We start from the raw sequence: 24,655 nt of genomic DNA, 5'->3' as shown, positions 1-24,655 counted from the left end.
CTGTCCTGCAAGTTTCACTAACCAGTCCCCCTTGCTCCCTGAGGGCTGGACGGAGTACAGAGACCGACCTCCCATCAAGTGGGGGCTCTCCCCGGGCCCCCCAACCTAGGCACTGGGAGGTCTCCTGTCAGCTAGTTGCACACTGACTGCAACATGATGCAAGCAGGGTGGAGAGGTGTTAAATGACACCGGGGGGACTAGGCTGGGAGTGGGGCTGGCCTCAGCCCACAAGTCACAAACCACACGGTGCAGATGACATAACCAAGGCAGGGTTCCTGTGCGAGCTTGAAAGGCAGAGCGAAAGGATATGGCAATAGGTCAGGGTTCTTGGCAGCTAGGCGTCACCTCTTCGGGGGATGAAGGGATCAAAGGGGTTAAGGGCAGGGTTAGGGTTTGAGGGGTTGAGTAGCGGTGTCCCCACTCTGGATGGGGAGGTGGCTGTGCAGGAGGATGCTCTGATCCAGTTTCCTTCAATACCCCACTCCGCTGTAGGGCCAGCCCCCACCCTGGGGTACAACATTGACACCGTCCACCCGGAGGTGCTCGCCCCCAAGGCCAGTAGGACTTTCGGGTACCAGGTGCTGCAGTTCAAAGATGCAAGGTAAGAGACCCACCCTGCACTGCAAGAAAGACCCAGAGTTAAAGGGGGCTGGGAATCAGGACTCCTGGGTTCTATCCCCAGCTCTGGGAGGGCAGTGGGGCCAGAGCAGGGGGCGGGGAGTCAGGACTCCAGACTGTGGGGATTGCCAGGCCCCTGCCCACTCTTTCCTGGTGGGATTCCCCCCCAGCTTGTGTATGATCCCTACTGGGTCATGCACAAACCATGATGCTGACTCCCTCTTCCCCTTTCACTACCCAAATGCATGCTGCATCCACCAGGGCTAATTGGGAAGTGAGAGTATGTCAGGGGGCCACAGCAGGCAGCACTGGGGTGGGGTGACCCAATGAAGGACTAACTGGAACACAGAAATCAGGAAGGAGGTGGGGTCTCATCATGTGTTAGAGCAGGGAGGGGGCTGGGAGTCAGGACGCCTGGGTTCTATCCCCACCCTCTGTAGGGTCCCTGGCAAGCAGGTATTTCCCACCCCCGGCGTCTGATCTGCCTTGTTTTACAGCATCATCGTGGGAGCGCCAGGTGACCAGAACTCCACAGGGCAGTTGTACCAGTGTGCTGTGAAGAAAGGCTCCTGCCAGGTCATCCCATTGCCGGGTGGGTCTGGGGAGAAATCAGGGCGGCAGGGGGCACGGGGCACTGGACAGGGCGAAGCACTGACCCCATTTCCCTCTCCTTGCAGAGAGTGCTCAAATGGCGCATCTTGGCATGGCACTGGCGAGCAGTGGCTCAGACGCCCAGCTGATTGTGAGTGTGCGGGGGTAGGGGGGGGCATTGGCTGCGGGGCAGGTCCTGATGGGACGTCTCCAGCTCTGCTGGGGAATAGACAGTTGGGGAAGCTCCTGCCTCAGGTGGGGAGAGGCTAGATGGGGCGTCTCCCTCTCTGCCATCCCCTCTTGGATTCTCCTGCTGTTGGGCTCATACCTGGAGACCCAGGCCCCAGCCCCATCTCCCTTCCCGGTCGGGTTTGGCTCAGTCATAGACACTCTGATTTCCAGTCCTATGTGCTTCCCCCACCAATCCCATACATGGCTGGTAACTGCCCTGCTCGGTGCCCCCCATAGGCCTGCGGCTCTGGGTTGAACCGAACGTGTGATGGAAACCAGTACCTGAGTGGGGTCTGCTACCTCTTCAAGGAACACCTGGAGCAGCCCAAGGAGATGACGCCAGGATTTGAAAGTAAGGAACTGACAAACTCAAAGCACTGAGACCCTGTTTCAGGAGTCCTGGCTCCCCGCTCTAACCCACCAGACCCCACTCCCCTCCGAGAGCCAGGGATAGAACCCAGATGTCCTGACTCTGAGCCCCGCTGCTGTAACCACTAGACCTCACTCCCCTCCCCGAGCTGGGAATAGAACCCAGGAGTCCTGGCTCCCGCCCCCTACCCCACACTCCAACCCTCTCTGGTGGTTCCCCACAGAATGCCTGAAGGGGAATGTGGATCTGGTGTTTCTCTTCGATGGATCAGGCAGCATGAACACTGCCCAGTTCAATGCCATCAAGGACTTCATGGTCGACGTGATGGAGAAGCTGGGAAACTCCACAATACATGTATGTGTTTGACTCCTGCCCCTCCTGGTGACACTGGCCGGGCCCCATCTCCCGAGATGGGTGCTACAGGACTCTGCTTTCCATCTCCCAGCCATGCCCCATCTCCCAGCTTGGCACTAGGGGGTGCTGTGTTACGGGGGGGGTGCTGGCTGTGGCCCATCTCCCAGCTTGGCACTAGGGGGCGCTGTGTTATGGGGGGGTCCTGGCCATGCCCCATCTCCCAGCTTGGCACTAGGGGCGCTGTGTTGCAGGGGGGTCCTGGCCATGCCCCATCTCCCAGCTTGGCACTTGGGGTGGTCCTGGCCAATCCCTATCTCTCAGCCTGGCTCTAAGGAGTGCTGTACAGCAGGGATCCCAGCCCTGCCCTGTCTACCGGCATGGGGGGTGAGGGGGTGCTGTTCTGACAACCCCTCTTCCCCGCCAGTTTGCCGCAGTGCAGTTTTCCCTGAAGGTGAAGACAGAATTTGACTTTAACAATTACAAACAAAACCGAAATCCCCGGGAACTCCTGAAAAGTGTGATGCACATGAAAAGCCTGACAAACACCTTCGAAGCCATCAACTATGTTGCGTGAGTAACCAGGGGTGGTAGGGAGAGATGGACCCATGACAACCAGCCCCCCACGCCCCACCCCAGAGGTGGCTGCATCTCAGTGCTGGGGGAGGGATCCTTGTAGAAACAGCTCCTGTGCCCAGCTCTGGAAGTGGCTACTTCTGAGTTCGTCTGCACCCTTTCGCTGTGTCCTGCAGAGACAAGGTTTTCACCCCAGAGCATGGCGCCCGGGAAGATGTGACGCGCGTGATGATCATTATCACGGACGGAGATCCCAGTGACAGAGGGAATGTGACCGCTGCCAAAAATAAGAAAATTGTTCGCTACATCATCGGGGTAAGGAACCCAGGAGTCCTGGCTCCCAGCCCCCCACTGCTCTAACCCACTCCCCTCCCAGAGCTCAGGAGAGAACCCAGGCGTTCTGGCCCATTGGGACTGACACGGGCGCCAACGTCCCCTCTTGCTCTCTCCAGATTGGCAATAACTTTCACCGGAACGAGTCCCAGGCCTTCTTGACACAGTTCGCCTCAGAGCCCACAAGCCAGTTTGTCAAGGTGCTGGACAACTTCGAAAAGCTCAAAGGCCTCTTCAGTGAGCTGCAGGCCAAGATCTACGCCATCGAAGGTACCGGCGCCCCCTGGAGTGTGGCCTGGATTGTGGTGGACACAGCTTGGCAGCACCCCCTGGTGCATGCACTGGACATTGCGCAGCCCCCTAGCGCCCCCTGGTGCATGCACTGGACATCTGCAGCTCCCCCAGCGCCCCCTGGTGCATGCACTGGACATTGCGCAGCCCCCTAGCGCCCCCTGGTGCATGCACTGGACATTGCGCAGCCCCCTAGCGCCCCCTGGTGCATGCACTGGACATCTGCAGCTCCCCCTGCGCCCCCTGGTGCATGCACTGGACATTGCGCAGCCCCCTAGCGCCCCCTGGTGCATGCACTGGACATTGCGCAGCCCCCTAGCGCCCCCTGGTGCATGCACTGGACATCTGCAGCTCCCCCTGCGCCCCCTGGTGCATGCACTGGACATTGCGCAGCCCCCTAGCGCCCCCTGGTGCATGCACTGGACATTGCGCAGCCCCCTAGCGCCCCCTGGAGCATGCACTGGACATGCGCAGCTCCCCCAGTGGATGTACTGGACATGGACAGCAGCCCAGAGCACACGCTGGACACAGAACTAGCAATTCCCCTATGGCTGAAAAGCTGAGGCACATAATCCGAACCCAGGAGGCCTGACTCCCCCCACCCCCCCACTTCTCTAATCCACTAGAGCCCCCACTCCCTTCCCAGAGCCCGGGATAGGACCCAGGAGTCCAGACTCCCAGCCCCCCCGCTCTAACCATCCATTCTGTCAGCTGTCACCGAGATGCAGCTGTCTCTGGGGTGAGGCGTGGGGGCTCTTCATACAGGGGTCACTGCTCTGAGCTCCCACCCCTGTCTGTCTTGCAGGTACCAGCAGCCGCAGCTCCTTCCACCTGGAGCTCTCATCCAGTGGATTCAGTGTGGACCTGGACAAAGTGAGCCACAAGGAGGGGGCCTGGGCTATAGTGATTTGGGATGGGGGAGGGGTCTGAGCTATTGAGGTTCACAGGTGGGGGGATGGCTTTTGGGAGCTTGGGGGGGTTGGGGAGGGGCCTGGGCTGTGGGAGTTCAGGAATGAGCTGGGGCTACAGGGATTTGGGAGGGTGGGGAGGCTGGGCCATGGGGGTTCAGAAGAGTCATAGAGGGGCCAGGACTATAGGGGTTCAGGAGGGGAGGGACCTGGACTATGGGGGGGAATGGGCTATGGGAGTTTGAGGGGGGGGTGTCAGGGAGGGACCCAGGCATGGGAGTTGAGGGGCTCCCCATTCCCTCTGCCCTCCCCTTTGCCCCATGGCGTGTCTCTCTCCCCCTGCAGGAACGGGTGGTGCTGGGGGCCGTGGGGGCAGATGATTGGGCGGGGGGCCTGATTGAGCTGCGGAGCAACCCGCCGCTGGAGACCTTCATCGGCAACCCCTCAGCCAGTGAGCAGATAAAGGACGCCTATCTGGGTATGTTACCCCCAGCCCCTAGAGCCTCCCAGCCTGCCCCAGCATCCCCCATCTGTGGGGTGGGGCGGGGGGGGCCATTTTTACAGGGATCCCTCACCCGGTTCTCACAGGGGGGAATCCCTGGGTTGTGCGTACAGCCCTGGGGCGAGGGCCTCTGCAGCTGTGTGGCTCTCCGGCTACTGAAGCTTTGGAGGGCTGATGGGGGCGCACCCTGCTGCCCCTCTGCACCCCCATGGGCAGGACTAGAGAGGCCTGCCCATCCCCCTCTCATCCGGAGAGGTTTCCTGCCCCCCAGGCTACGCGGTGAAATCCATGCAGCACCAGAACAGAACTCTCTGCGCCGCGGGAGCCCCCCGCTATCAGCACGTTGGGGAGGTCATCGTGTTTGAAATCGACCCCCGCACCTCCAACTGGACAGACACTCAGCACATCATGGGCAAACAAGTGAGAACGAGAGGGCCGGGCTGCAGGGAGGGGGCGGGGGGCTCGGCAGGGGGCGCCGGGCTGCAGGGAGCGGGCGGGGGGCTCGGCAGGGGGCGCCGGGCTGCAGGGAGCGGGCGGGGGCTCGGCAGGGGGCGCCGGGCTGCAGGGAGCGGGCGGGGGCTCGGCAGGGGGCGCCGGGCTGCAGGGAGCGGGTCGGGGGCTCGGCAGGGGGCGCCGGGCTGCAGGGAGCGGGCGGGGGCTCGGCAGGGGGCGCCAGGCTGCAGGGAGGGGGCGGGGGGCTCGGCAGGGGGCGCCGGGCTGCAGGGAGCGGGTCGGGGGCTCGGCAGGGGGCGCCGGGCTGCAGGGAGCGGGCGGGGGCTCGGCAGGGGGCGCTGGGCTGCTGGGTGCAGTGAGAGGCTCACTAGGGGGCGCTGTGGTTGCTCCCTACCTCTCTGACCTCCACCCGCTGTTTGGTTTGCAGATTGGCTCCTATTTCGGGTCAGTTCTGTGCTCGGTGGACGTGGACGGGGATGGGGACACGGACGTGCTCCTTGTGGGGGCCCCCCTGTACTATGAGGAGAGGAGTGGGGGCAGGGTCCACATCTATCGCTTGGACCAGGTGAGTAAGGGGGACCCTGGGGCTAGGAGCGTGGAGGATGGGGGGGTCTCCCCAGCAGGAGGGTCTCCCTAAGGGGTTCCCAGGGCAGTGCTGCGGGGACACTGACTCTGTATCTAACCTTTCTGTGCTCACTCCCCAGGCTGGGCTCACCAGCACTGCCGTGCTCCAGGGAGCCACGGGGAACCCCCTGGGCCGCTTCGGTGCAGCCGTCACAGCACTGGCTGACCTGAACGGGGACGGCTGGGCTGACGTAGCCGTGGGGGCACCGCTGGAGAGCGAGGAGCGGGGCGCTGTCTATATATACAACGGCCACCACAGGGAGATCAACACACACTACAGCCAGGTCAGAAGCGGCAGTAGGGGGCGCTGTGCCCCATGTCCCAGCCTGGTACTAGGGGGCGCTGTGCTGTGCGGGGTCCTGGCTATGTCCCGTCTCCCAGCCTGGTACTAGGGGGCGCTGTGCCGCAGGTGGCCCTGGCTATGTCCCGTCTCCCTGCCTGGTACTAGGGGTCGCTGTGCCGCAGGGGGTCCTGGCCATGCCCTGTCTCCCAACCTGGCACTAAGGGGCGCTGTGTCATGGGGGAGGTCCCAGTCATGTCCCATCTCCCAGCCGGGCACTAGGGGATGCTGTGCTGTGGGATTTCCCAGCCGTGCCATGTCTTCCAGTTGGGCATTAGGGGGCGCTGTGCCATGGGGGAGGTCCCAGTCATGTCCTATCTCCCAGCCTGGCACTAGGGGGTGCTGTGCCATGAGGGAGGTCCCAGTCATGGCCTGTCTTGCAGCCTGGCACTAGGGGGTGCTGTGCTATGGGGAGTCCTGGCCATGTACCATCTCCTGGCACTATGGGGGCCCTGTGCTGCAAGAATCCAGCATTCACATTCTCATACTGTCCTGATTTCCCCCCCGCTCCGTGTTCCACAGAGAATTGAGGGCGCAACACTCTCTCCTGGTGTGAAATACTTTGGCCAATCCATTCATGGACAGATGGACCTCAGTGGGGACGGGCTATCAGACCTCACCGTTGGGGCTCTAGGAGAGGTGATCATGCTGAGGTGAAGCTGTTTCCCGGACTCCTGGGTTCTCTTCCTAGAGAGTGGGACACGGGGCCTTTCCCCTCTAGGGGTTGCCGGGTCCCGTCTGGCCTGAGGGAAGGGGGACTGGCTGGATCAAGGGGTGGGGAATGGGCCACCAGACCTTTCTCCTCTAGGGGGTGCTGGCTGACACTGTCCATTGTTTCCCCAGCTCCCGGCCCATCCTGACGGTGGTCCCCACAATGTCGTTCTCGCCAAAGGAAATCCCGGTAAAGCAGGTGGAGTGTTCAGGGAGCGTTTCCTCCCGGCAGGGTGTCCAGAGTAACCTCGTCGTCTGCTTCAGTGCCAGCCAAGCCACCAAGCGCTACCAAGGTCAGAGACAGGGACTGAACCACGTCCTCTAACCCATTAGGTCCCACTCCTCTCCCAGAGCTGGAGTCCTGGCTCCCAGCTCTTCCTGCTCTAACCCACTCACCCGTACTCCAACCTTTATGCATTCCCCCGCTTCTCTCCCGCCAGAGCCTCTCTCTGCCAACCTCACCTACTGGCTGGAGATTGACGCCAATCGCTTGAGGAGCCGAGGGGTGTTTGGGAATGGGCAGAGGAACACGTCTGGGACCATGGAGATCTCGGAGCGGGAGCACTGCGAAAAAGAGATGATCCAGATATCAGTAAGGTCCCACTCCGTGGCCCGCAGCGGGAACTGGCTAACCCATTGGGATAATAGCGCAGCTGCCTTGGGAGCGGGTCACGGTGGCTGTTTATACGAGGGATCCCTTGCCCAGTGCCGCAATGTGGGTGGGGTGCGGGGACTGGTTAGACAGGGATCCCTTGCCCACCTCTGGGGTGGGGTGCAGGGACTGGTTAGACAGGGATCCCTCGCCTGGCGCTGAGCTGCAGCAGCCTCTGGGGTGGAGCGTTTACACAGCGATCACTCTCTGTTCAGAACTGCATTGAGGATTACGTCACGGCAATCAAGATCTCGCTGCACTTTGCCCTCCAAGAGGACGGTGGCCTGGGCAGGACCCCGAGCCCGGTGCTGAACCCCTTGTACAACTCGTCAGCGACAGAGGTGAGGGGAGCCCAGCCTGGCGTTGCTCAGCTCTGTGGGGCTGGCTGGGCTCTGGGGCTGATCTGGGAGGCGGCCAGCCCAGTCCAGCTGATCTGGTATTAACTTTCAGGCTCTGTTCTGTGTTGCAGATCCCCTTCGAGAAAAACTGTGGGGAGGACGGGGTGTGCAACGCCGATCTGCAAATCCGCTTCCACCAGAATATGTACAGCAGGGGGCACCGTTCTGCAGGGAGCGGGGCGGGGGCTCAGCAGGGGGCACTGGGCTGCAGGGGGAGGGTGGCTCGGCAGGGGGCGCTGGGCTGCAGGGGGAGGGCGGGGGCTCGGCAGGGGGCGCTGGGCTTCAGGGAGAAGGGGGCTCGGCAGGGGGCGCTGGGCTGCAGGGAGAAGGGGGCTCGACAGGGGGCGCTGGGCTGCAGGGAGAGCGGGCCTCGGCAGGGGGCGCTGGGCTGCAGGGAGAAGGGGGCTCGGCAGGGGGCGCTGGGCTGCTGGGGGAGGGCAGGGGCTCAGCAAGGGGCGCTGGACTGCAGGGAGAGGGGGGCTCGGCAGGGGGCGCTGGGCTGCAGGGGGAGGGGGGCTCGGCAGGGGGTGCTGGGCTGCAGGGGGAGGGCGGGGGCTCAGCAGGGGGCGCTGGGCTGCAGGGAGAGGGTGGCTCGGCAGGGGGCGCTGGGCTGCAGGGGGAGGGCAGGGGCTCGGCAGGGGGCGCTGGGCTGCAGGGAGAGGGGGGCTCGGCAGGGGGCGCTGGGCTGCAGGGAGTGGGGCCAGAGGCTCAGCGGGGTGCACACTCCCCCTGCAGTCACTGATGACCCCAATGCCCCAGTATTGGCGCTTTCCCCTAATACTTCCCCCTTCACCCCATGGCTCTATTAACCCTTTAATCACCGTGGAGGGACTGAGAGCTCCCCTCACCCTGCTCCCACCGACTATGTCCTCCTCCCCCGCTGCCCCCTGCCCTGCTCCCCGCTCATCCTGCTCACGGATCTGGGGAAGGGGCGGCAAATCCAGTCATGGGACGGAGGGGCGGGGTCTGCTCCCATGGACCGCTCATTCCCCGGGCACCTGGGTCCTTTGCAAGCCCCTGCCCCTCACATTATTTGGTGCCCAGTGCGGGGAATTGCTGCTAACTGGGTCTCTCACCCCTGCCCTCTTCCGGTAGGTCGCAGCGGCTGTTGGTGTCGCCCTCCACCCAGCTGCGGGTGGTGGTGGAGATCACCAATTGCAGGGAAGACGCTTACCACACAGCTGTCCACCTGCCCCAACTGCCAGGACTGTCCTTCCGCAAGGCCTCGGTGCTGGAGGTAGGAGGGGGCTCAGGCTCTCAGCAGACTCAGGCAGACACCCCGGCGTTGGTGACACTTGGGACGGCTTTAAGCTGGACCAAGCTCAGGGCGGCCTGGTTGCCTTGTGGGACAGGGGAACAGGCCTTGGGGCCTTTCCCCGCCAAGGGGCACCGTCGCTGATTGGGCCCCAGGGCAGGGGACCGGCTGGCTCAGGCGGGTGGGGAATGGGCCATGGTGCCTTTCACATCTCGGGGTGCCAACTCCGACCCGGCCCCAGGGTGTCCGGGGACTGGCTGTCTCTGGGGGGGTGTTGTTTCTTGACTGGTCTCGCAAGCACTGCTGGCCAGGATTGGTGTCCTTCCTCCTCCCCCCGCCCCGCTTACTTCTCATTGGTGTTTCCCCCCCACAGTCCAGCGTCCAGGCCAGCGTGAGCTGCAATGGCCTGGAGACTCCAGACATTAACTTCAGGAACCTCTCGTGTAACGTCAGCCACCCGATCTACTGGGCGAACAGCCGGGTGAGTCAGCGCCGCCCCCAAGGCCCATACGGGTGCTAGGGGGCGCAGTGCTGCAGGGAGTGGGGTGGGGACTCAGCAGGGAGCGCTGTGCTGCAGGGATTGGGGGGCGCTCAGTAGGGGGCGCTGTGCTGCAGGGAGCAGGGAAGGGGGTGGCGTTCAGTAGGGGGCGCCGTGCTGCAGGGAGTGGGGAAAGGGGCAGTGCTCAGCAGGGGGCGCTGTGCTGCAGGGATTGGGGGGCGCTCAGTAGGGGGCGCTGTGCTGCAGGGATTGGGGGGCGCTCAGTAGGGGGCGCTGTGCTGCAGGGAGCAGGGAAGGGGGTGGCGTTCAGTAGGGGGCGCCGTGCTGCAGGGAGCGGGGGAAGGGGCAGTGCTCAGCAGGGGGTGCTGTGCTGCAGGGATTGGGGGGCGCTCAGTAGGGGGCGCTGTGCTGCAGGGAGCGGGGGGGCGCCCAGTAGGGGGCGCTCTCCCCTTGCGGTCAGCGCTGACTGTTCTCCCTCGCCCTGCGCAGGTTCTGCTCCAGCTGCTGTTTGACGTTCTCACCAACAGCTCCTGGGGCGACTCGCTGGAGCTGGACGTCACGGCCAGCAGGTGGGCGCAGTGCTCTGGACTAGCCTCTTAAGAACCGGGACCGAGCTGCCTCCGGGGCCATCCCTGTGATCCTGGCTGCATGGGCCACAGCCCCACAACACAGGCCACAGGCGCCCCCCAGCAGCTGCACGGGCCACAGCCCCCCCTAGCTTGGACATTGAGAGGTCGGGGGTTGTGTCCTGTGTCACGGGGAGCATAGCTGTTCCCCAGCTGTACCACCCGAAGCAAGCTGGGTTGTGTCCTTGCACCCTACCCCAGAGGCGGCCGCATCTCAGCGCCGGGCGAGGGATCCCGGTATAAACAGCCCCCACGCCTCGCCCCAGAGGGGGCCTCATCTCAGCGCCGGGCGAGGGATCCCTGTATAAACAGCCCCCACGCCTCGCCCCAGAGGGGGCCGCATCTCAGCGCCGGGCGAGGGATCCCGGTATAAACAGCCCCCACGCCTCGCCCCAGAGGGGGCCGCATCTCAGCGCCGGGCGAGGGATCCCTGTATAAACAGCCCCCACGCCTCGCCCCAGAGGGGGCCGCATCTCAGCGCCGGGCGAGGGATCCCGGTATAAACAGCCCCCCACGCCTCGCCCCAGAGGGGGCCGCATCTCAGCGCCGGGCGAGGGATCCCTGTATAAACAGCCCCCACGCCTCGCCCCAGAGGCGGCCGCATCTCAGCGCCGGGCGAGGGATCCCGGTATAAACAGCCCCCACGCCTCGCCCCAGAGGGGGCCGCATCTCAGCGCCGGGCGAGGGATCCCGGTATAAACAGCCCCCACGCCTCGCCCCAGAGGGGGCCGCATCTCAGCGCCAGGCGAGGGATCCCGGTATAAACAGCCCCCCACGCCTCGCCCCAGAGGCGGCCGCATCTCAGCGCTGAGCAAGGGCTGGAGCCTGTAAAGCACTTGGGGATGTCTGTGGTTTCAGGTACTATCAATAGCGGTGCCTGCCAGGAGGATGTCGCTGGCGTATGGGGCGGGGACTCATTCGGGACCGGGGGTGGCTGCAGGGGGCTATAACGTGTTTCCTTCTTGTCCATCCGCCTCTCCCCCCCACCCACCCACCCCCCCCAGTGACAATGAGATGAACGGGACCCTTGCGAATAACAGAGACTCGCTGAGGATCCCCGTCCTATACCCCATAAACATCATCACCAAGGGGTAAGACACCGGCCCCCTCTCCCCTCCCAGAGCTGGGGCTAGAACCCAGGAGTCCTGGCTCCTCGTGCCTTAAGCTCCCTCTTCCCCTCGCTGCGCCCCCTGACCTGTGGGTCGGGGCCAGCCCTGCTCTCTCTGCTCACCAATGTCCCTCCCTCCCCCTCACAGAGTGGACAGGTCCACCCAGTACATCAGCTTCAGCTCCCTGAACCCAGAGAGCCAGACGGTGCAGCACGTGTACCAGGTGAGGGGCTGGGCAAGGGGCAGGGGGCGCCGTGCTGGCCGGGATCTGACAGGGGGCGCCCTCCCCTCCAGTCCTGTGACACTGCCCCCCGACTGCCCCAGCCCTCTCTCCACAGCTCCCTTCCCCACCTCCTGCGTCGCCCGCCTCCCACACGCCGGACTCCCCTCCGCGCCCGACGTGAATCCCCCGCCCTGCCCTGTGGCCCGGGTCATGGCCTGGCCACAAGGGCCCGGTCCGCGGCCTCGTCCCCATTGCTCTCGGCGCTTCTCTTTGGCAGGTGGAGAACCTGCTGCCAGGGACTTTCCAACAGCCAGAGGTGACGGCCTTTGTGATGGTGCCGCGGGAGTTCCCAGCCGGGCTCGCCTGGGAGCTGCCGGGCGTGCAGACGGTGAGGACAGCGTGAAGGAGTGGAGACGGGGCACACAGCACCCCTAGTGCTGGGGGGGGGGAGGTGGGACACAGCCAGGGGCCCCCACGGCACAGCAGCCCTCGTGCCGGGGGGGAGGCGGGAGACAGCCGGGAGGCCCCACGACACAGCACCCCAGTGCCAGGACAGGAGATGGGCCATGGCTAGGACCCACCGGGGCACAGCACCCCGTAGCAGCGGGCTAGGACACAGGACACCGGCAGGGGCTGTCAGTCAGATACTCTACAAGCTCCGTTACATGTGGTGAAATCTCCTGGGTTTCCCCCACTCCCCCAGGACCCCAATGTGATCTGCAATCCTATTGCCACGGACGGGAGAACGAAAGAGACAGACGCCACCAGTGTCCCCTTCCACACTCTCAAGGTAGGCGTCTCTGTCCTGAGTGACGTGTAAGACACATCTCAGCCCAAAGACCTTTACAGGGATCCCTCGCCCGGTGCGGAGGTTCAGCCACCTCTGGGGCAGGGCATGGGGGCTGTTTATACAGGGATCCCTCGCCTGACACTGCGATGCAGCCACCTCTGGGGCAGGGTGCGGTGCAGCATGCAGACTGTAATGTGGCCAGGACACCAAGGTTAACAGCCCCACCCTTGGGGGAAAGTGTCAGGGAATCTTTAATGCCCAGGATCTCACACTAGCGCTGACTTTGAAAGACCTTCAGCAGCACCACACTGGGGTCAGCTCCGATTGTGAGGGGGCAGTACCCTCTACTGAGTCCCCCACCCTGCTCCCTGAAGCACAGCGCCCCCTAGCACCATGCTGGGGCATAGGGGCCAGCACTGACTGAAAGGGGCGCATGCCTCCTGTTGACCCTCCAACCCGCTTCTTGGGTTTTCATGCTGTCTCCCATCCCTGCACTAACCCAGCCCGCTCTACATTGTGTGTGAAACCTGCCCGGGTCCCCACCTGCCAGGCCCGTTGGAGCCAACAGCCCCGTTCCTCTCCCTGAGCCAGGTCCCCACCCCTCACTGGCCCCAGGAACCTCTCGGGTCCCTTTGTGTGCCCATGCTCCCGCGCATCGGCTCTCCGGAGAACCCTCTCCCCACCTTGTGCTGGTGTGTTTCTTCCTAGCACTGCTCACCCGGAGACTGGCAAATCTACCAGTGCAACCTGGGCCGGATATATGCTCCCTTCAACATCGCCGTCATCGGGCAGTTGTCGGTTACTGGCAAAATTGAGGTCAGGGCTCTGCGAAGATATAGGGCCTTTCTCCTCCAGGGGGCACCATCACTGAGCCAGCCCCAGGCCAGGTTGGCTCACGGGGGCAGAGAATGGGACTCGGGACCTTTCTCCTCTAGGGGGTGCCAGGTCTGCTCCAGTCCCAGGTGGAGAGACTGGCTGGCTCGGGGCAGGGGAGGGAATCCAAAGCCCTACGCTACCCCCTCAGCAAAGAGACTGAGCCCCTCACCCTGGCCTGATGTCTCTGTTGGGGGCAGGGCTGAGTTTCCTGCTCTTCCGCTGGGCCCCCCTGGGTAAGGGGGCTCTCAGTTGGGAGCTGCTGTAGAGATTAAGCTTCTTGATCTCACAGGTCAAACCTCGAGCCCTGTCCATAGCGTAGCCCCTGGCGGGGGACTGAGCGCCCTCCAGTGTTAGTGTGATGCCTTCATGCCCCCCAGAGGTGCCAAGAAAGGCAGAGAGCGCCAGTGAGGCTGCCCTATGGAGGCGGGATCGACCCATCTCATGCTCTGCCCCCCTGCCATAAGATTACAGGTGGGGGGCCAGGGTGTCTGAGGCCTGGTGTCCTGCTCTCCCTCCAGACTTCCTCCCGGTCCCGGTTCTGCACTGCCCTGTGGTTCAGCTTCAACACCAGCAAATATGTCAGCCAGTACAGCGACGAATTCACACAATCCCAGGTAATAATCTTGGGCGTGAAATCCCCCCCCCCACCGCCCGCCCGCAGCAAGCAGCTGGAACTTCACTGCCCTGCTCCCCACCTGTCTGGGATTCGGTGCCCACCACCCAGCCCAAACTGTCTTGTTGGGCTCGGCTCCTCCCCGAGGGCTGCTCAGCCCACATACTGAGTCCTCCCTCCCCAGAGGCAGGTGGGGTTTCCCCCTTACAGCCCCATCTGCATTTCCCGTTATGCCCTGCGTCTGCCCCTGCAGGTCACCACGGAGGTGGAGCTGTTGCACGTGATGAATTACCTCTACGTCTACATAGGCAGCGGGGTAGGGGGGCTGCTTCTACTGATCCTGATCATCGTCATCCTGTACAAGGTGAGATCGGCAGGGACTGGCTGGGCGATAGGACTCTGGCTCACTCAGAAGTGGCGCATTGGAGCCCGCCGGGTGCTGAGTTTCCCTGCTGAAGCAGCCAATAAAATCGCTTAATCTTTCTCCAGCAACATTTCCCCCAGGGGATCCCAAAGCCCCAGGCAGACATTGGAGGGACCGCGTCACCTCCTTAGCGCTCATCCGGAGATGCATCCACCTCTGGGGTGGAGGCAACGCTCTCCAACAGCAAAAGGGAGGAACTGAAAAAGAATCCCATGTCCCAGTTGAAACCACAGTGAGGACCTGGCTGTCACAGAGAGGAGAGAATGGGGCCTCCGCTTGGCGGGGGAGGGAAAGTTCAGTGGTTTGAGCATTGGCCTGCTAAACCCAGGGTTGTGAGTTCAATCCTTGAGGGGGCCATTTAGGGACCTGGGGCAAAAATCGGGGATTGGTCCTGCTTTGAGCAGGGGGTTGGACTAGATGACCTCCTGAGGTCCCTTCCAACCCTGATATTCCATGACATGGGGCTTTTCCCGTCTCGGGGGCACTGGCTCCAATCCAACCCCAGGGCACGGGAGATGGTTGGCTCAGAGGGGCAGGGAATGGGACACAGGGCCTTTCCCCTCTAGGGCGAGCACCAGCTCCAATTCAACCCCAGCATGGGTCAGAGAGAGTTTCTCTAGTCCCCTAGTCAATCAGTGGTGGTTTTCCCTTTTCCTGGCAGTGTGGTTTCTTCAAGCGTAATTACAAGGACATGATGGACCATGAGCCAGCGGCTGGGAACGGGGCGGCACCTGCAGAAGTCAGCAATGAGGGAAAGGCAGGTGAAGATTGTAAGGAGGCACTCACCATAGATGCTCCCAGTGAATGACCAGACCCTCCCACCCCCTGGACCATGAATCCGAGACCTCCTTCTCTTCCCTCCATCCCCACCTGCCCCTAGGACTGCCTCATGCTCAGCCGGGGCCCTGCCCTCGCCAGTGTCCCCCAGTGGCCCGGAGGAGGATCACAGCAGCTATGCCTTTGCAGACTCATGTCTATCCCTGTCCTTGTGGCGGGGGTGGCTCCATCCTGCTCCTGGTAGAATGGGTGTCCCCAGGACCTGAGCCCCCCTCGCCGGCAGCCACAGCACAGAGACCGGGGGGCAGAGCGGGCCATGGATACCAAGGTCCATTCTCCCCCAGGCTAAGGCGAGGCACGGGGGCAGCATGTGTTGGGCAGCTCCCCCTGTGCTCAGGGAAGGACATCGTTTCTCCAGGCCTCCCGGCCAGCGCCTCTCCTCAGCAGCTGCCCCATCCACCTCAGTGACGAAGAGGGGGAAAAAAATCCCCGTGAGATATGAACAGCGTCTGCAGTCAGGCGAGAACCCCTTTTCTGGATTAGCGCCACGCTCACCAAGGTCCAGTGGTTCTGGGCAGCCAGACATGGCATGTAAGAAAGCATTTGTGGAGCCACATCTACTTCAACAGGTGACTGGGAACACGGCTTTAATAGTGACTGTCGACTATTAATCTAGGCCCAGCCCCCACACTCGTGAACTCTCCGTTCCTGGAGCCGACTAAATGCTCATCTATTTATCACCTCGCGCACTTACTGATGTATCTGTCTTCTGCGAGTATGCAACACTGGATGCTGATGCTTCCATCGCCTCGTGGATTTTCGCTTTCCCTGTTCTTCGCTTGAAGTTGCTCTTGCTCTCAGAGGCCTCTGAGTAGAGAGGTGGTTTTACCTCTGTATTCGGCACTGGGGCGACCACAGCTGGAATCCTGTGCCCACAATTCCAGAAGGATGTTGATAAATTGGAGAGGGTTCAAAGAAGAGCCACGAGAATGAGTAAACGATTAGAAAACCTGCCTTACAGTGAGAGACTTCAGGAGCTCAAACAAAGAGAGGGTTAAGGGGTGACTTGATCACAGTCTATAAGTGGGAACAACTATTTGTTAGTGGGCTCTTCCATCTAGCAGAAGAAGATATAACAAGTTCCCAAGGCCAGAAGTTGAAGCTAGACAACTTCAGACTGGAAATAAGGTGTCAGTTTTTAACAGTGAGAGCAATTAACCATTGGACCAATTTGCCAAGGGCTGTGATGGATTCTCTACCCTGCCAACTTTTAAATCAAGATTGGATTTTTTTTAAAAAAAAATCTTCTCTAATTTGACCAGGAATTATTTCGGGGAAGGTCTCTGACCTGTTTCCCCCACCCCCGTGATTTCACAGGTCAGACTAGATGATCACAATGGTTCCTTCTGGCCTTGGAATCTATGAATCCATCTTGCAGTGGCAGGGTGAGGATCAAGAATTTCCTGATACAGGGAAGGAAAGCTGATCTTCCTTTTGTTAGGTGCCTCAAGCCCCTGCTCCCATAACTATTTAAACCAAGTGAAAAGCTTCAGTGGGAGGGATTCCCACACTAGAATACCCTATAGCCCAGTGGCTAGGGAACTCCCCTGGGAAGATGTGGTTTAAGGTCATTGCTGCAGATCAGGGAGAGTGGGGATTCCAACCTAGGTCTCCTACATCCCATGGGAGTGCTCTAACCAGTGGGCTGCTAATGAGCGACCAGTCCTAAACTCCCCCCAGGTGTCCTTTGTGCAGGTTAGGTGCGCTTTTGAGCATCCAAAGCCCTACATCTCTTTGTACATCTACCTCCAGAGTACCCCAACTTTGGTGGAATTTCATGGGAGCAGGGCCCTTGCTTTGACACCCAAGCAACGACTGCTCCGTCCGCTGGCAGGGTTGAACCCTGGCACCTATAAGCACCCATCTCTGGTGCCTGAGCTAAAGGACCTCAATACTCAGACCAGACACTAGAGGGGAGTAAGAGCCATTCTGGGATCATGTGGGTGTCTCTCTCAGGCACACACTAAATTTCCATTGCGAGGGGGCTGATCTTTAACCCACATGGGTCAATACCAATTTCCAAGTGAGGTAAATCTCTTGTCTACAAACTGTGGAAACCCCCAAGCCAGGCTGTTTCTTTGACACATACGGGGCTGTTATAACTAGGGCCCTACCAAATTCACGGTCCATTTTCGTAAATTTCACAGTCATGGCATTTTAAAAATCTTGACTGTCCCGGTTTCAGATATTTAAATCTTAAATTTCATGGTGTTGGAACAAAACATGAATGTGCATTTAAAAACAGCAAAAGATAAACATGCAAAGCCCTTAAGACTCAGTGTTTCTCAAACCGGGGGTCCCGGTCCAAAAGGGGGGTCCCCAAGGCTATTGTAGGGGGTCACGGTATTGCCACCCTTACTTCTGTGCTGCCTTCACAGCTGGGTGGCTGGAGAGCAGCGGCTGCTGGCCAGGTGCCCAGCTCTGAAGGCAGCGCTGCAGCCAGCAGCAGCACAGAAGTAAGGGTGGCAATACTGTGACCCCTCTACAATAGCCTTGCGCCCCCCTTTTGGGTAGGGAACCCCAGTTTGAGAAGCACTGTGTACTTCTGTATACAGTCACCCTGTACTATAGGATACTTTTATAGCATAGGGTAAAAGTTCACATAAGCCCAGATTTCACAGTCCGTGACACGTTTTTCGTGGCCATTAATTTAGGTAGGGCCATAGTTATAACCCCTGCCCCGGCAACGGGGACTCCAGGGCCACAGCTGGGTGAATGCAGAGCATTGGGATTGGGGAGGTGGGAAGAGGGGCCCCAACAGGGTGACACTGATCACCTAGCCAGGAACTAGCGAGTAATACAAATTACTAGGAAATCAGGAGAAAGGGTCTGGAAAGTGTGTTGGACACACAAAGCCTCCCTGGCTCGTCTCTTTAAATGCGGCAATCGTACACTGAGCCCAGTTCTTACTGGGCTAATAAAATACTAGTGATTATAACGCTTTCCACTCACGTAGTTAACGCTCTCAAACAGCCATCAGGTACGTTCTACAACCCCCCTGTTAGTGTCGAGCTCCAGACCCAAGAGGGGTTTCCCTTCACATCTCCAGCGAAATGCAGCCACCTCTGGGGTAGTGTGTTGCAAAAAGCAATATTAACAGAGCACAGCAACGGTTTGGGCCAGGAAGTGGAGAATCCCGTACATCACTGAGACTGCGGGGGGGGGGGGGGGGGGGGTGTGAGGGGAGGTTGATGTCCTGATGCTGGGGATTCTTAATGGCTGCAAACGAGTCAGGATCTCAGTTTGATGTCTCACCTGAGAAACAGCAGCTCCGTGCCCCCTGGCAGGGCTCCGAGGTCAGCACTGACTGGAGGGGGAAAACATCCCCTACGGGGCCCCCGCCCTGCTCCCTGCAGCACAGCAGGGGGGCCAGCACGGACGACATGGGGAGAGCACCCGCTGCTCAAGCCAAGGCTCCAAGCAAGAGGCTGGGCTATTTCAGCCGCGAAGCCAGGCCTCAGACGAGAGAGGCTGGGGCGGGGCTGGCAGCAGCAGGACTTGAACATAAGACCGCTGGATCTTAAGGCACAAGACCCCACGCTCTGAGCGCCACGACGAGCTCCACCAGCCAACACGTGCCCTGGCCGCTGCTCGCGGGGGAAAGAGCGCTGCTCTCACTGGGTTACGCGTACCGCCCTTCCCGTCCCCCCCACACACGTACCGTCCTTCCCGTCCCCCCCACACACGTACCGTCCTTCCCGTCCCCGCCAGACACGTACCGTCCGTACCGTCCCCCCCAGACACGTACCGTCCGTACCGTCCCCCTCCACCCATCCCCCACAGACACATACCGTACTTCCCGTCCCCCACTACCCGTCCCCCTCAGACATGTACCACCATTCCCATCCCCCTCCTCCCATCCCCCCCAGACACGTACCGTCCTTCCCGTCCCCCACCACCCGTCCCACCGACACGTGCCATCCTTCCCATCCCCCGCTGCCCGTTCCCCCCCGACACGTACCGTCCTTCCCGTCCCCCGCCAGACACTTATCCTTCCCGTCTCCGCCAGACACTTATCGTCCTTCCCGTCCCCGCCAGACACGTACCACCCTTCCCATCCCTCCCAGACATATACCGTCCTTACCGTCCCCGCCAGACACGTACCGTCCTTCCTGTCCCCCCCAGACACGTACCACCCTTCCCATCCCCCGCCGCCCGTTCCCCCCAGACATGTACCGTCCTTCCTATCACCCCCAGACACGTACTGCCCTTCCTGTCCCCCCAGACACGTACCGTCCTTCCCTCCTCCCGTCCCCCCCAGACACGTACCACCCTTCCCATCCCCCTCCTCCCGTCCCCCCCAGACACATACTGTCCTTCACGTCCCCCTCCACCCGTCCCCCACAGACACATACCGTCCTTCCCATCCCCCTCAGACATGTACCACCCTTCCCATCCCCCTCCTCCCGTCCCCCCCCAGACACGTACCATCCTTCCTGTCTCCCCACGCACATCCCCCCCCAGACACGGCCTTTCCTGTCCCCCTCCTCCCATTCCCCTCAGACATGTACGGCCCTTCCCATCCCCCACCGCCTGTTCCCCACAGACACGTACTGACCTTCCCGACCCTCGCAACTTCCCCCCAGACACGTACGGCCCTTCCCGACCCGTGCCACCCGGTCCTCCCAGACACATACCGCCCTTCCCATGCCCCTCCGCCCATTCTCCCCAGACAGGTACTGCCCATCCCAACCCCGCCAGACACGTACTGCCCTTCCCGACCCCCGCCGCCTGTTCCCATCGGAGGAGGGTGGAGAAACTAAATGAATTCTTTGCATCGGTCTTCATGGCTGAGGATGTGAGGGAGATTCCCAAGCCTGAGCCATTCTTTTTAGGTGACAGATCTGAGGAACTGTCCCAGACTGAGGTATCATTAGAGGAGGTTTTGGAACAAATTGATAAATTAAACAGCAATAAGTCACCAGGACCAGATGGTATCACCCAAGAGTTCTGAAGGAACTCAAATATGAAATTGTGGAACTACTAACTGTGGTAGGTAACCTATCATTTAAATCAGCTTCTGTACCAGATGACTGGAGGATAACTAATGTGATGCCAATTTTTTAAAAGGGCTCCAGAGGTGATCCCCGCAATTACAGGCCTGTAAGCCTGACTTCAGGACCAGGCAAACTGGTTGAAACTATAGTAAAGAACAATATTGTCAGACATATCGATGAACATAATTTGTTGAGGAGGAGTCAACATGGTTTTCGTAAAGGGAAATCATGCCTCACCAATCTACTAGAATTCTTTGAGGGGGTCAAGAAGCATGTGGACCAAGGGATCCAGTGGATACAGTGTACTTAGATTTTCAGAAAGCCTTTGACAAGGTCTCTCACCAAAGGCTCTTATGCAAAGTAAGTTGCCACAGGATAAGAGGGAAGGTGCTCTCACAGATTGGTAACTGGATAAAAGATAGGAAGCAAAGGGTAGGTATAAATGGTCAGTTTTCAGAATGGAGAGAGGTAAACAGTGATGTCCCCCAGGGGTCTGTACTGGGACCAGTCCTATGCAACATATTCATAAATGATCTGAGAAAAGGGGTAATCAGTGAGGTGGCAAAATTTGCAGATGATACAAAATTACTGAAGATAGTTAAGACCCAGACAGACTGTGAAGAACTACAAAAGGATCTCACAAAACTGGGTGACTGGGCAACAAAATGGCAGATGAAATTTAATGTTGATAAATGCAAAGTAATGCACAATGGAAAGCACAATCCCAACTATGCATATAAAATGATGGGGTCTACATTAGCTGTTACCACTCAAGAAAGAGACCATTGAGTCATTGTGGATAGTTCTCTGAAAACATCCACTCAATGTGCAGTGGCAGTCAAAAAAGCGAACAAAACGTTGGGAATCATTAAGAAAGGGATAGATAACAGGACAGAAAATATCATATTGCCTCTATATAAATCCATGGTAAGCCCACATCTTGAATACTGTGTGCAGATGTGGTCGCCCCATCTCAAAAAAGACATATTGGAATTGGAAAAGGTTCAGAAAAGGGCAACAAAAATTATTAGGGGTTTGGAACGGATTCCATATGAGGAGAGATTAATAAGACTGGGACTTTTCAGCTTGGAAAAGAGACGGCTAAGGGGAGATATGATTGAGGTCTATAAAATCATGACAGGTGTAGAGAAAGTAGATAAGGAAGCGTTGTTTACTACTTCTCATAACACAAGAGCTAGGGGTCACCAAATGAAATTAATAGGCAGCAGGTTTAAAACAAACAAAAGGAAGTATTTCTTCACACAATGCACGGTCAACCTGTGGGACTCCTTGCCAGATGATGTTGTGAAGATCAAGACAATAACAGGGTTCAAAAAAGAACTAGATAAATTCATGGAGGACAGGTCCATCAATGGCTATTAGCCAAGATGGACAGGGATGGTGTCCCTAGCCTCTGTTTGCCAGAAGCTGGGAATGAGCGACAGGGGATGGATCACTCAATGATTGCCTGTTCTGTGCATTCCCGCTGGGGCACCTGGCATTGGTCACTGTCGGTAGACAGGACGCTGGGCTAGATGGACCTTTGGTCTGACCCAGTAGGGCCGTTCTTATATTCTTATGTTCCCCCCAGACACGTACGGCCCTTCCCATTCCCCCCAGACACGTGCGGCCCTTCCTGTCCCCTGCCACCTGTTCCCCACAGACACGTAGTCCCCTCCCCTTCTACCCGGGAGCTTGAACCAGGCCGCCTCGAACCATCACAGTGATCCTCCTACTACCAATCCCCTCAGCGTCCACTGCAGCTTCCACTTTTCCCTTCGTTGCCCCGCCAGGTACATATTCCCTTCCCGGTGCCCTGGTCCCAGTCACCCCAGCCCGGTGCTCTCCTTGCTTCCTGGCTCATCACCCTCCTCCTCCGCCTCCTCCCGCTGGCTCTGTCCGAGCTGGGACGCGCCCCAGTCCCCCAGCGGGATCACTCCAGTCGGCTCCTGGCCCAGGTGAGTCCTCTGGTGCTGGGCCATGGCCGCCTTCTGCCCGAAGCCCTTCCCGCAGTGGCTGCAGCGGTAGGGCCGCTCGCCGGTGTGGGTGCTCTGGTGCTGGAGCAGGGCAGAGCTGCGGCTGAAGGCCTTGCCGCAGTCGGCGCAGGCGTAGGGCTTGAGCCCGGTGTGGGTGCGCCGGTGGATGTTGTAGGTGGAGGAGACGCGGAAGCTCTTGCCGCACTGGGGGCAGCGGTAGGGCCGCTCGCCGGTGTGGGTGCGCTGGTGCTGCAGCAGTGCCGAGCTGACGCCGAAGGCCTTGCCGCAGTCGCCGCAGACGTAGGGCCGCTCGCCCCGGTGGGTGCGCTGGTGCTGGGCGAGGTTGGAGCTCTGGCTGAAGCCCTGGCCGCACTGCGGGCAGCGGTAGGGCCGCTCGCCCATGTGGGTGCGCTGGTGCCGGAGGAGGTGGGAGCTCTCCACAAAGCGCTTGCCGCACTGGGCGCAGCCGTAGGGCTTCTCGCCGGTGTGGGCACGCCGGTGCCGCAGCAGGTCGGCGCTGAGCCGGAAGGCCTTGCCGCAGTCCGGGCAGCCGAAGGGGCGCTCGCCGGTGTGGAAGCGCTGGTGCTGGGCCACCTTGGAGCTCTGGGCGAAACGCTTGCCGCACTGCGGGCAGGGGAAGGGCTTCTCCCCCGTGTGAACCCGCCGGTGCTGGGCCAGGTCCGAGCTGTGCCCAAAGCTGCGCCCGCACTCCCCGCAGGTGTAGGGCCGCTCGCCCGTGTGGGTGCGCTGGTGGATGATGAGGTTGGAGCTCTGGGCGAAGGCCTTGCCGCACTCGGTGCACTGGTAGGGGCGCTCGCCGGTGTGGGAGCGCCGGTGCTGGGCCAGGTGCGAGTCCTGTCGGTAGCTCTTGCCACACTCGGGGCAGGCGTAGGGCTTTTCCCCCGTGTGCGTGCGGCGGTGGCGGGCCAGGTGCGAGCTGTTCCCGAAGCTCTTCCCGCAGTCGGGGCAGAGGGTGGATTTCTGCCCCTTGAGGGGTTTGGGAAGCAGCTCGGGGCCCTCTGACCCTTCAGGGGTCTCCCCTGCGGGATCTCCCGGCTGCCGTCCCACGCAAATGGTGTCTCCCCAGGCAGGGCTCTGGGACATCCCGCGAGACTCCGTTCCTGCAGGTCCTTCCGGCTGGGGATTCTTCTCCTCTGTCCCGGCACCTGCTGGAAGAGAGCGAGAGAGTCCAGACAGGGCTGTGCCCAGGAGAGGGGATGGCAAAGGGCTTGGCTACAAAGAAATCAACATTTGTACCAATCCCACAGCCAGAGCCCCCCAGACCCTGCTCTGACGTGCTTCGTCCTGCTCAGTGCTGCTCAGAGATGAGACTGAGACCAGAGCCCCATTACGCCAGGCGCTGCACAGACCCTGACTGAGATCTGGGGCCCCATTACGCCGCGCACTGCACAGACTCCGGCTAAAATCACGGCCCCCTCCTGCCAGGCGCTGCACAGACCCTGACTCAGATCTGGGGCCCCATTTAGGCCTTGCACTGCACAGACTCCGGCTAAAGTCAGGGCCCCCTCCTGCCAGGCACTGCACTCGCACCCCCCCGAGAAACAGTCCCTGCCCTCACAACCTAGAGAGCCAAGAAGTGACGGGGAAAGGGAGGCCCAGAGCAGGGAGGCGGCTCCCCAGGGCCCCGCAGCCGAGGCCAGAGGCGGAGTTGGGTGGGGGGGCGGGGGAATAGAACCCAGGCGTCCGGCCGGCTTCGGAGAGCAGCAGCGATCGCCCCCCGGCGCGTCCTCTTCTCTGCGGCCCCTTCCCAAGCTCCCGGGTCTGCCCCAGGCCGGACAAGCCCGGCCGGCCGGCAGGACCCCCCCAGCTCCGGGGAAGGACGGGGGGCGAGTGTAACCCAGCCGCTGGCGGGACTGGGGCTCCCCCCTTCGCTCATTCCTCACCGGTGCGGGCGCCTCTGCGGATCCCCCTTCCCGGGGAGCCCTGGCGATCCGGGAGCCCCGGCTCGTCCCCTGGCTCCATGCGGGGGGAAGGAAACAGCGGCTATTTGCTACACACAAAGGTTTATCCCGCAGCCCGGCTGGGGGGGGGTCTCTCTAGCCCCCATTTGGCTCCGATCCCCCCAGCCCGGCCCTGCGGGTTCCCCTGCCCGGCGCGCCGCTGGCGGGGCTCCCCCGGGGGCCGGGCGCGCTGGGACCCCGCCGCCGCCGCCGCTTTCCGAGGGGGCAGCTGGGAACAGGAAGGTCCCTGCGTTATTCAGACCCCTTGGCGGCAACTTCCGAGTCCTTGCGAGGAGCCCGCGGCCTGAGGAGCTCCGCTGGTTGCGGCTGGGGGGCAGCTTTTCCCAGGGAAGAGGGGCGAGAGCTCACCCTGGGGTGGGGGATGATGCGGGGGGGCCCTGTCCCATCACTGCAGAGGTCCCAGTCCAAGAGCCTCCCGTATGTCTTCAACGTCTGCCACAGAAGAGCCTTTTGGACGCCTTGCAAATCCTACCTAGGTCTTGGCTGAAGATGCAGCCAC

General features: G+C 60.9%; 2 protein-coding genes across 3 annotated transcripts in view; one reads left to right on the top strand and one right to left on the bottom strand.

Annotated features, from left to right (window-relative positions):
* LOC311522444 (integrin alpha-L-like) overlaps nt 1-18,345 on the top strand; it is a 29,318-nt gene extending 10,973 nt beyond the window's left edge. Inside the window, exons 2-30 of the mRNA XM_084631782.1 lie at nt 493-601; nt 1,116-1,210; nt 1,296-1,360; nt 1,678-1,792; nt 2,034-2,164; nt 2,589-2,734; nt 2,914-3,052; nt 3,190-3,340; nt 4,167-4,234; nt 4,615-4,747; nt 5,043-5,191; nt 5,652-5,789; nt 5,929-6,132; nt 6,711-6,841; nt 7,032-7,192; nt 7,340-7,491; nt 7,767-7,892; nt 8,021-8,094; nt 9,045-9,186; nt 9,578-9,685; nt 10,193-10,272; nt 11,334-11,420; nt 11,586-11,661; nt 11,939-12,049; nt 12,365-12,451; nt 13,160-13,267; nt 13,846-13,941; nt 14,194-14,304; nt 15,026-18,345. Of these exons, the coding sequence (XP_084487908.1) occupies nt 493-601; nt 1,116-1,210; nt 1,296-1,360; nt 1,678-1,792; nt 2,034-2,164; nt 2,589-2,734; nt 2,914-3,052; nt 3,190-3,340; nt 4,167-4,234; nt 4,615-4,747; nt 5,043-5,191; nt 5,652-5,789; nt 5,929-6,132; nt 6,711-6,841; nt 7,032-7,192; nt 7,340-7,491; nt 7,767-7,892; nt 8,021-8,094; nt 9,045-9,186; nt 9,578-9,685; nt 10,193-10,272; nt 11,334-11,420; nt 11,586-11,661; nt 11,939-12,049; nt 12,365-12,451; nt 13,160-13,267; nt 13,846-13,941; nt 14,194-14,304; nt 15,026-15,172 (3,440 nt within the window). The 3' untranslated portion in view covers nt 15,173-18,345. The remainder of the gene's footprint in view (nt 1-492; nt 602-1,115; nt 1,211-1,295; nt 1,361-1,677; nt 1,793-2,033; nt 2,165-2,588; nt 2,735-2,913; nt 3,053-3,189; nt 3,341-4,166; nt 4,235-4,614; nt 4,748-5,042; nt 5,192-5,651; nt 5,790-5,928; nt 6,133-6,710; nt 6,842-7,031; nt 7,193-7,339; nt 7,492-7,766; nt 7,893-8,020; nt 8,095-9,044; nt 9,187-9,577; nt 9,686-10,192; nt 10,273-11,333; nt 11,421-11,585; nt 11,662-11,938; nt 12,050-12,364; nt 12,452-13,159; nt 13,268-13,845; nt 13,942-14,193; nt 14,305-15,025) is intronic.
* Nucleotides 18,346-20,848: 2,503 nt separating this feature from the next.
* LOC311522466 (uncharacterized protein) lies at nt 20,849-24,373 on the bottom strand. 2 transcript variants are annotated; one of them, XM_084631838.1, is made up of 2 exons: nt 24,079-24,373; nt 20,849-23,343 (listed from the first exon to the last, which is right to left on the bottom strand). In XM_084631838.1, the coding sequence occupies exons 1-2, from the start codon at nt 24,155-24,157 to the stop codon at nt 22,025-22,027; spliced, it is 1,398 nt and encodes a 465-aa protein (XP_084487964.1). In that variant the 5' UTR covers nt 24,158-24,373; the 3' UTR covers nt 20,849-22,024. The 2 variants fall into 2 exon arrangements, with proteins under 2 accessions (XP_084487964.1, XP_084487965.1); XM_084631839.1 differs by having other exon boundaries at nt 20,849-23,340.
* Between the last annotated feature and the right edge of the window lie 282 nt (nt 24,374-24,655).

The sequence above is a fragment of the Lepidochelys olivacea genome (assembly GCF_965140295.1).
Source record: "Lepidochelys olivacea isolate rLepOli2 genome assembly, chromosome: 6".
Classification (NCBI taxonomy): domain Eukaryota; kingdom Metazoa; phylum Chordata; order Testudines; family Cheloniidae; genus Lepidochelys; species Lepidochelys olivacea.
Note: the sequence above shows the minus strand (reverse complement) of the source record. Positions and strands in the feature narration are given on the sequence as shown.